The 10,381-nt window shown below is 41.3% G+C and overlaps 1 protein-coding gene across 1 annotated transcript; it reads right to left on the bottom strand.

Annotated features, from left to right (window-relative positions):
• Window positions 1-509: 509 nt before the first annotated feature.
• LOC145797931 (uncharacterized) lies at window positions 510-3,307 on the bottom strand. The gene is made up of 3 exons (XM_082885376.1): window positions 1,130-3,307; window positions 860-890; window positions 510-730 (listed from the first exon to the last, which is right to left on the bottom strand). The coding sequence occupies exons 1-3, from the start codon at window positions 3,305-3,307 to the stop codon at window positions 510-512; spliced, it is 2,430 nt and encodes an 809-aa protein (XP_082741502.1).
• Window positions 3,308-10,381: the final 7,074 nt, after the last annotated feature.

Raw genomic sequence — 10,381 nt, 5'->3', positions numbered from 1 at the left:
GCAGATATGTAATTGTGGTGTTTACTTGCCATTTCTCAAGCATTAGGGCTTAAACAAACGGACCCGTATTCGGATCCTCTTTTTTGGGTGGATAAGTCATAAAATAAAAGACAAAAAACTTACACCACGACAAGGGGCATACCCCAGGCCCTAACCAAGCACTATACAAGAACCAAAAGAAAACAAAACCTAAGCCATTCCAGAAATTACCCAGAAAGACTTACACCGAACCATTATCAAACTAGACAAATTAACAAAAAGCAGAAACTAAAATAAAGCAGACATACAAAAAGGGAAGGAACCAAAGTGTGTTCATGTGCCGCATGAAAAGGCAATGAGGGACATGAACACACCCGATATCTAAGTAGCAAAAAAGTCGGAAGGAAACATAGAACATCCGTGTACACCCCACACGGGTAGGCAAAGTACCAAACATACTCTTAAAGAAGACAAACATAAAAGAAAGTAAATCTTCACACACGAGGCGCATCTTGCAGCCATCAACACAGTCATATCCAGCAACCCATGCAGCACCGTCCAAACAATGCATAACAGGCAATTCCACAGCTTTCTTCAAACACAGAGGCGCCTTCAGCAGCCATCAACACGATCATAGACACTTCCGCAGCTTTCACTAACCCAGGTTGATCACCGAAACAGGCAGCATCAATACGGGTACACTGATGCCACTCCATACACCGAAAACAGTGGTTAGACATTATAATAAACCCTGTCAAAATCAAATACCAAGACAGGATTAGCCAATCCCCAAACCGATAGCACTCATAAGACAGGGGCATATTACTTGTAACAACACACATATATATGCTCTCATCACTCAACCCACAAATATATATACTCTCATCACTCAAGAACGATGCTCCACACACCTGCAAAATAGATATACAGAGAATATTCAAAATAAACATGTTAGCTCCTCTCAATATGGCTAGTGATTGTGGGTTAGGATTAAATTTGTTCCTCACACTATACTCAACCCTCATAAAAAAATGGCACACGCTCAAGTTGCTCCTTCCCAATTAGCCGCAAACCTATATCAATAACAAACATTAGGAAACCCCACAATGTATTTGCTTACTTTCACTCAACCCACATTTTGTGAACTCACATCCCTCACAGCAGGTTCGGCATGTTTCAGCACAGTATGAGGAATCTTCCACGAAGTCAAGTACCATCTATCAGTATGGTGAGGCTTCAGATTGTTTATGTACATAACCCTGAATCTAACCATGTCCATAATATGCTTTATGACCACTTCTTCAGGGACCATATCCTTACCAAAGACTCTATTATTCCTAGCAATCCATAACTGGTACACAGTACATGTGAATGCAAGCTTGGTAATAATAGTCCCTAGAGATTTCCCTTTTACAGATGTTGCAATAAGCTGAACCAAGTCACCCCAAGGAATTGATGGCCAATTAACATTCATCTTCCCTTTTATGCAGGTCCACACTCTATCAGAGAATGGACACTCAAAGAAAAGATGATTGTGATCTTCACAAAAGTGCTGGCAGAAAACACACTCACTAGTCTGGGTCACACCAAAAATTTTTAACCTATCCCCAGTGTTCAATCTGCAAAGGATAGCCATCCACACCACAAAACTCACTTTGGGGATATTATGAGGGCCCCAAAGGAGCTTAGACCAGATCACAGGAACAAAATGGGTCCTCAAAACATGCCACATGGACTGAATAGTGAACTTACCATTAGCAGTAGGGCTCCAGCTCACATCATCAGGCCCACCCAAAGGGAGGAGAGTGGGAGGAGTACTAGAAATGAGGTCCATTATCTCCCACGAAGATGGGAAAGGCCATTTCCAAGTAGTACCTGTCACAATCTCGCTAACCTTAGCATCAATACCCAAAGCAGAATCATGGGCAATTCTGGGCCCAAAACTATCCCACAAAGAACCCATAGGGTGCCAATTATCAAACCATAGAAAGACCCTAGAACCATCACCCACCCTATGTTTGATTAAAGGGTAAATAATGGGCCTAAGAGAAAGAATTTTCCTCCAAACCCAGGAGGGGTCATTTGGCACCCTAACCCTCCAAAAACTTTTACCCTTGAGGATATACGATCTAATCCAGAGACACCACATAGATTGATCACCCCCAGAAAAAAGGAACCAGATATGTTTAGCAATAGCAGCTTTGTTCCACACTTGGAGAGATTTAAACCCCAAGCCCCCTTCATTTTTAGGGGAGCACATTCTATCCCAAGACACCTTAGCCCCATACTTCTTCAGATCACACCCGGACCAGAAAAAAGCTCTAAAAAGACTCTCTAAAGAACGGATGACCTTCTTAGGAAGAATAAACAGCGAAGTCCAGTACACTTGCATAGAAAAAAGGACAGATTGGATCAACTGGCCTCTACCAGCATAGGTAAGGCACTTATTAGTCCAACTTTTAATTCTCTTAGTGATACGCTCCACAAGCTGATCACAATCAGCAGCTTTGAGTTTAGTAGAGACTAAAGGAACCCCTAAGTACCTCACAGGCAAAGCACCTTCGCTAAAATTACAAACACGAAGGATCTCATCCCTCATTTTCGTTTTACAGCCCGAAAAGAAGATGTGGCTCTTATTAGGGCTAGGGGACAACCCAGATAAGCTTTCAAATTCCTCTAAGCCCATTTTGATAGACTGAACAGTGAACACATCCCCCTTACAGAAGATCATCAAATCATTTGCAAAGCACAAATTAACAATTTTTGTTTTCTCACACCGCCAATGAAATTTGAAGTCAGGGTGAGAGGCCTTCTCAGCCAAAATCCTAGAGAGGATCTCCATAACAATGACAAAAAGATACGGAGACATGGGGTCTCCTTGCCTCAACCCTCTCTCCCCCCTGAAATAACCATGCAGACTCCCATTAATACAAATGGAATATGTAGGGCTAGTCATGCAAGCTTTTATCCAAAGAATGATATTAGGGGGGAACCCCATAGCACTAAGAACATCTAGAACAAACTCCCATCTAACATTATCATAGGGTTTCATAATATCCACTTTCATGGCACACCTGGGAGAAGGAGAAGACCTATGATAGCCCCTCATAAGTTCTTGTGAAAGAAAGATATTATCAGAAATTCTCCTCCCAGGGACAAAAGCTGATTGCACAGGATCAATAAGATCATGGAGAACAACTTTAATTCTGTCAGCAATGATCTTAGAGATACACTTATACAAAGTATTACAACAGGAGATAGGACGAAAATCTCCCACTCTTTCAGCATTGGGGATCTTAGGAATAAGAGCAATGGTGGTACTATTCATTTCCTGAAGGAGTTCCCCCGAAGTAAAAAAAGATTGGATAGCTTCAACAACCTCTCTACCCACAATATCCCAAGCTTTCAGAAAGAAGCCAGCAGAATACCCATCAGGGCCGTGTTACTAGCTATTTCTCATACATTAGGGTTCGAACCCTCGGACACTTATTCAGACCCTCTTGCATGACGGCAGATATGTAATTATGGTGTTTACTTGCCATTTCTAACGAATTAGGGTTTAAACACTCGGACACTTATTCGGACCTTCTTAAGTGATGGCAGATATGTAATTATGGTGTTTACTTGCCAATTCTCATGCATTAAGGTAAAAACACACAGACACGTAATCGGATCATCTTGCATGATGGCAGATATGTAATTATGGGGTTTACTAGCCACTTCTCATACATTTGGGTTCGAACACTCGGACACTTATTCAGACCCTCTTGCATGATGGTAGATACGCAATTATGGTGTTTACTTGCCATTTCTCTTGCATTAGGGTTTAAACACTCGGACACTTATTCGAACCCTTTTGCATGATGGCAGATATGTAATTATAGTGTTTACTTGCCATTTCTCATGCATTAGCTTTCAAACACTCGGACATTTATTCGGACCGTCTGGTATGATGACAGATATGTAATTATGGTGTTTACTTGCCATTTCTCATGCATTAGGGTTTAAACACTCGGACACGTATTTGGACCATCTTGCATGATCGCAGATATGTAATTATGGTGTTTATTTTCCATTTCTCAAGCATCAGGGTTCGAACACACGGACACTTATTTCGATCCTTTAGCTTGATGGCAGATATGTAATTATGGTGTTTACTTTCCATTTCTCATGTATTAGGGTTTAAACGCATGGACATGTATTCGGATCATCTTGCATGATGGCAGATATGTAATTATGGTGTTTACTAGCCATTTCTGAAACATTAGGGTTTGAACACTCGGACACTTAATCAGACCCTCTTGCATGATGGCAGATATGTAATTATGGTGTTTACTTCCCATTTCTAATGCATTAGGGTTTAAACACTTGGATACTTATTCGGATTCTCTTGCACAATGGTAGATATGTAATTATGGTGTTTACTTGCCAGTTCTCATGCATTAGTGTTCGAACACAAGTACACTTATTCGGACCCTCTTGCACGATGGCAGATAGGTAATTATGGGGTTTACTTGCCGTTTCTCATGCATCAGGCTTTAAACACACGGACACGTAATCGGATCCTCTTGCATGATGGCAGATATGTAATTATGGTGTTTTCTTGCCATTTCTCATGCATTAGGGTTTAAAGACACAGACACGTATTCAGATCATCTTGCATGATGGCAGATATGTAATTGTGGTGTTTACAAGCCATTTCTCATACATTGGGGTTCGAACACTCGGACACTTAATCAGATCCTCTTGCATGATGGCAGATATGTAATTATGGTGTTTACTTGCCATTTCTAATGCATTAGGGTTTAAACACTTGGACACTTATTCGGATCCTCTTGCACGATGGTAGATATGTAATTGTGGTGTTTACTTTCCATTTCTCATGCATTAGCGTTCGAACACAGGTACGCTTATTCGGACCCTCTTGCACGATGGCAAATGTGTAACTATGGTGTTTACTTGCCATTTCTCATGCATTAGGGTTTAAACACACGGACACGTAATCGGATCCTCTTGCATTATTGCAGATATGTGTTTATGGTGTTTACTTGCCCTTTCTCTTGCATTAGCGATCGAACACACGGACACTTATTTGGACCGTCATGTATCATGGCAGATATCTAATTATGGTGTTTACTTGCCATTTATCATGCATTCGGGTTTAAACACACGGACACGTAATCGGATTATCTTGCATGATGGCAGATATGTAATTATGTTGTTTACTTGCCATTTCTCACACATTAGGGTTCGAACACTCGGACACTTATTCAGACCCTCTTGCATTATGGCAGATATGTAATTATGGTGTTTCCTTACCATTTCTCATGTATTAGAGTTTAAACACTCAGACACTTATTCGGACCCTCTTGCACGGTGGCAGATATGTAATTATGGTGTTTAGTTGCCATTTCTAATGCATTAGGGTTTAAACACACGGACACGTATTCGGATCATCTTGCATGATGGCAGATATGTAATTATGGTATTTACTTTCCATTTCACATGCATTAGAGTTTAAACAAACGGACACGTATTCGGATCCTCTTGCACGATGGCAGATATGTAATTGTGGTGCTTACTAGCCATTTCTCATACATTAGGTTCGAACACACGGACACTTTTTCAGACCCTCTTGCATGATGGCAGATATGTAATTATGGTGTTTACTTGCCATTTCTAATGCATTAGGGTTTAAACACTGGGACACTTATTCGGACCCTCTTGCGGGATGGTAGATATGTAATTATGCTATTTACTTACCATTTCTCATGCATTAGCGTTCAAACACTAGTACAATTATTCGGACCCTCTTCACGATGGCTGATATGTAATTATGGTATTTACATGCCATTTCTCATGCATTAGGGTTTAGACACACGGACACGTATTCGGATCCTCCTGCATGATGGCAGATATGTAATTACGGTGTTTGCTAGCCATTTCTCATACATTAGGGTTCGAACACTCGGACACTTATTCAGACCCTCTTGCATTGTGGCAGATATGCGATTATGGTGTTTACTTGCCATTTCTCATGCATTACGGTTTAAACAAATGGACCCATATTCGGATCCTCTTACATGATGGCGGATATGTAATTATGGGGTTTACTTAACATTTCTCGTGCATTAGCGTTCGAACACTCGGCCACTTATTTGGACCGTCTTGTATGATGGCAGATATGTAATTATGGTGTTTACTTGCCGTTTCACATGCATTAGGGTTTAAACAAACGGACACGTATTCGGATCCTCTTGCACGATGGCAGATATGTAATTATGGTGCTTACTTGCCATTTTTCATGCATTAGGGTTTAAACACACGGACACGAATTCAGATCCTCTTGCATGATGGCAGATCTGTAATTATGGTGTTTACTAGCCATTTCTCATACATTCGGGTTCGAACACTCGGACACTTAATCAGATCATCTTGCATGATGGCAGATATGTAATTATGGTGTTTACTTGCCATTTCTAATGCATTTGGGTATAAACACTTGGACACTTATTCGGACCATCTTGCGGGGTGGTAGATATGTAATTATGGTGTCACATACCATTTCTCATGCATTAGCGTTCGAACACTAGTACACTTATTCGGACCCTCTTACACTATGGCAGATATGTAATTATGGTATTTGCTTGCCATTTCTCATGCATTAGGGTTTAAACACACGGACATGTATTCAGATCCTCCAGCATGATGGCAGATATGTAATTACGGCGTTTGCTAGCCATTTCTCATACATTAGGGTTCGAACACTCGGACACTAATTCAGACCCTCTTGCATTATGGCAGATATGTAATTATGGTGTTTAGTTGCCATTTCTCATGCATTAGGGTTTAAACAAACGGACCCGTATTCGGATCCTCTTGCACGATGGCGGATATGTAATTATGGTGTTTACTTAACATTTCTCATGCATTAGCGTTCGAACGCTCGGCCACTTATTTGGACCGTCTTGTATGATGGCAGATATGTAATTATGGTTTTTACTTGCCATTTCACATGTATTAGGGTTTAAACAAATGGACACGTATTCGGATACACTTGCACGATGGCAGATATGTAATTATGTTGTTTAATTGCCATTTCTCATGCATTAGGATTTAAACACACGGACACGTATTCAGATCCTCTTGCATGATGGCAGATATGTAATTATGGTGTTTACTAGCCATTTCTCATACATTAGGGTTTGAACACTCGGACACTTAATTTGACCATCTTGCATGATGGCAGATATGTAATTATGGTGTTTACTTGCCATTTCAAATGCATTAGGGTTTAAACACTCGGACACTTATTCGGACCCTCTTGCATGATGGTAGATATGTAATTATGGTGTTTACTTGCCATTTCTCATGCATTAGCGTTCGAACACTAGTACACTTTTTCGAACCCTCGTGCACGATGGCAGATATGTAATTATGGTGTTTACTTGCCATTTCTCATGCATTAGGGTTTAAACATACAGACACGTATTCGGATCCTCTTGCACGATGGCAGATATGTAATTATGGTGTTTACTAGCCATTTCTCATACATTAGGGTTCGAACACTCGGTCACTTATTCGGACGCTCTTGCATGATGGCAGATATGTTATTATGGTGTTTACTTTCCGTTTCTCATGCATTAGGGTTTAAACACACGGACACGTATTCGGATCCTCTTGCATGATGGCAGATATGTAATTATCGTGTTCACTTGCCATTTCTCATGCTTAGCGATCGAACACTCGGACACTTATTCGGACCGTCTTGTATCATGGCAGATATGTAATTATCATTTTTACTTGCCATTTCTCATGCGTCAGGGTTTAAACAAACGGACCTGTATTCGGATACTCTTGCATGATGGCAGATATGTAATTATGGTATTTACTAGCCATTTCTCATACATTAGGGTTCGAACACTCGGTCACTTATTCGGACCCTCTTGCATGATGGCAGATATGTAATTATGTTGTTTACTTGTCATTTCTCATGCATTAGGGTTTAAACACACGGACACGTATTCGGATCCTCTTGAATGGTGGCATATATGTAATTATGGTGTTTACTTGCCATTTCTCATGCATTTGCGATCGAACACTCGGACACTTGTTCGGACCGTGTTGTATCGTGGCATATCTGTAATTATGGTGTTTACTTGCCATTTCTCAAGCATTAGGGTTTAAACAGACGGACTCATATTCGGATCCTCTTGCATGATGGCAGATATGTAATTATGGTGTTTACTAGCCGTTTCTCATACATTACGGTTCGAACACTCGGACACATATTCAAACCATCTTGCATGACGGCAGATATGTAATTATGGTGTTTACTTGCCATTTCTCTTGCGTTAGCGATCAAACAATCGGACACTTATTTGGACCGTCTTGTATCATGGCGGATATCTAATTATGGTGTTTACTTGCCATTTCTCATGCGTTAGGGTTTAAACACACGGACACGTAATCGGATTATCTTACATGATGGCAGACATAGAATTATGTTGTTTATTAGCCATTTCTCATACATTAGGGTTCGAACACTCGGACACTTATTCAGACCGTCTTGCATTTTGATAGATATGAAATTATGGTGTTTGCTTCCCATTTCTCATGCATTAGGGTTTAAACACTCGGACACTTATTCGAACCCTCTTGCATGATGGCAGATATGTAATTATGGTGTTTTTTTTTTTTTTTTTTTTTGGGTAAGTAAGTCATAAAATAAAGACAATAAAATGTACAAGTTTACAAGGGGCATACCCCAGGTACGCCCTACCATAAATAATAAACAACTACAAATAGAAACAGAAACAACCACTGTACGCCCTACAACATAAAACAACCCCGCAAATCGAGACAGCACTAGAAAAAACACCCACTTTGCCCATATATCCATTTTGTCCCCGAGTAACCCCTACCATCAGAAATAATAGATGGAGCAAAAAGACCAAATCAGGGGATTAGGTTGGGAGCTTCTCTCTCTAGAATCTAGAGAGAGAAAGCTCCCTCCGTTGTTACCCATGGAGTTTCTTTGTAGTTCCTTATCAAACTCTTTGTCTGGTTTGGTAAGAGAGTGATTTAGAGACTGATCTGAATTTCAGGCCCGCTCTATTGATTAAGTTGTGCTTTGATTTGTCTTTTTATTAAAGCAAATCGTGTTTATTTCGGTTTCATGGAGGTCCGACGTGAGAGTCTCATTCCGGCTATTCTTATGGCTGGTTTGGGGTGCTGCCCAAAGCTTGGTGTTAAGCTAAGGTGACCTGTGGGTGTTCATGCCGTTGCATCATGTTCTGGGTTGGGTCACCACCAGTGTGGTCGTCAATGGTTCGGCTCGGTGGGATGGCTCACAGTTCAGCAAGGCTGAGCTCCATTTGGTTCCTTGCTTGTCGTCCGCGGTTTGGGTCGCCGGAGGTGTTGGGTCTTCCATGTCCGTGCTTCGAAGATCGCCTCTGCCATGGCAAGCTTGCTGCCAGTTTTTTGGTTGTGGGCGGTGCCATGGCTGCTTTGCTTTGAAGTTTGGGTATATTGGTGCCGCTGGTGGTGTTCTAGCTGTCGGTGTGTTTTTGCGCATGCCGCTGGTCTATTCGGTTGGGAGTTTGGTTCCGGTGTTGGTCTGTCCGGTTTACCGGCGTTGTTTTGGTGCTAGATTCTCCAACACAGGTGCCGATGGTGGATGGTCTTTTTTGGTGAGGATGTTGTTGTTTACACGCAGATGTTGGCGTGTGGTTTGGGCATTAGGAGTTGACGCTTCTGGGGCAGGGTGACCAGCTGCAAAGTTGTTGCTTGTTGCTATCACCCATGTTTTGTTCTGATCAAGGACCACACGTGGGTCTCTTTTTCGGCAGCACATCGGGAAGTGGGGACCGACCCGCAGGATTATTTTTTTGTAGTATTTGTTTATAATTAGTTTTTTTTATTTGCTTTAGTCCCCCCACATTTGGGGGGCGTGAGGTTTTATTGTATTACCTGGGGTATGCCCCTTGTAAATGTGTAAGTTTTTTGTCTTTAATTTATGACTTACCCACCCAAAAATAATAGATGGAAACTTGGGGTGGATATATGGGCAATAGACAAAAACACAAAAACAATGCTTAAAACTCCACAGGCACACTCACAAAGCAACAAAGCAACAACCCTCAAGCCGAATCAAAGATGATAACAAACCCCGCCAACTCCCAGTCTCTGTTGTAGATAAACGCATGGAATCCAATAAGCGACCCACTCCTCACAACCGTGACATCCAAGCCACTTAACCAAAGTCATGACAGAGGAAAAAATCTACCCCACGAGAAATCACAACAAAGTCACATGAAGCTAACACGATCAGTAACCATAATCAACGGTCTTGGGAGTTGTAGTGACATACAATAGCCCCACAGCAACAGACCAATACATA

This window comes from Camellia sinensis, chromosome 8 (genome assembly GCF_055761805.1).
Source record: "Camellia sinensis isolate YWXY chromosome 8, ASM5576180v1, whole genome shotgun sequence".
NCBI lineage: Eukaryota > Viridiplantae > Streptophyta > Magnoliopsida > Ericales > Theaceae > Camellia > Camellia sinensis.
Note: the sequence above shows the minus strand (reverse complement) of the source record. Positions and strands in the feature narration are given on the sequence as shown.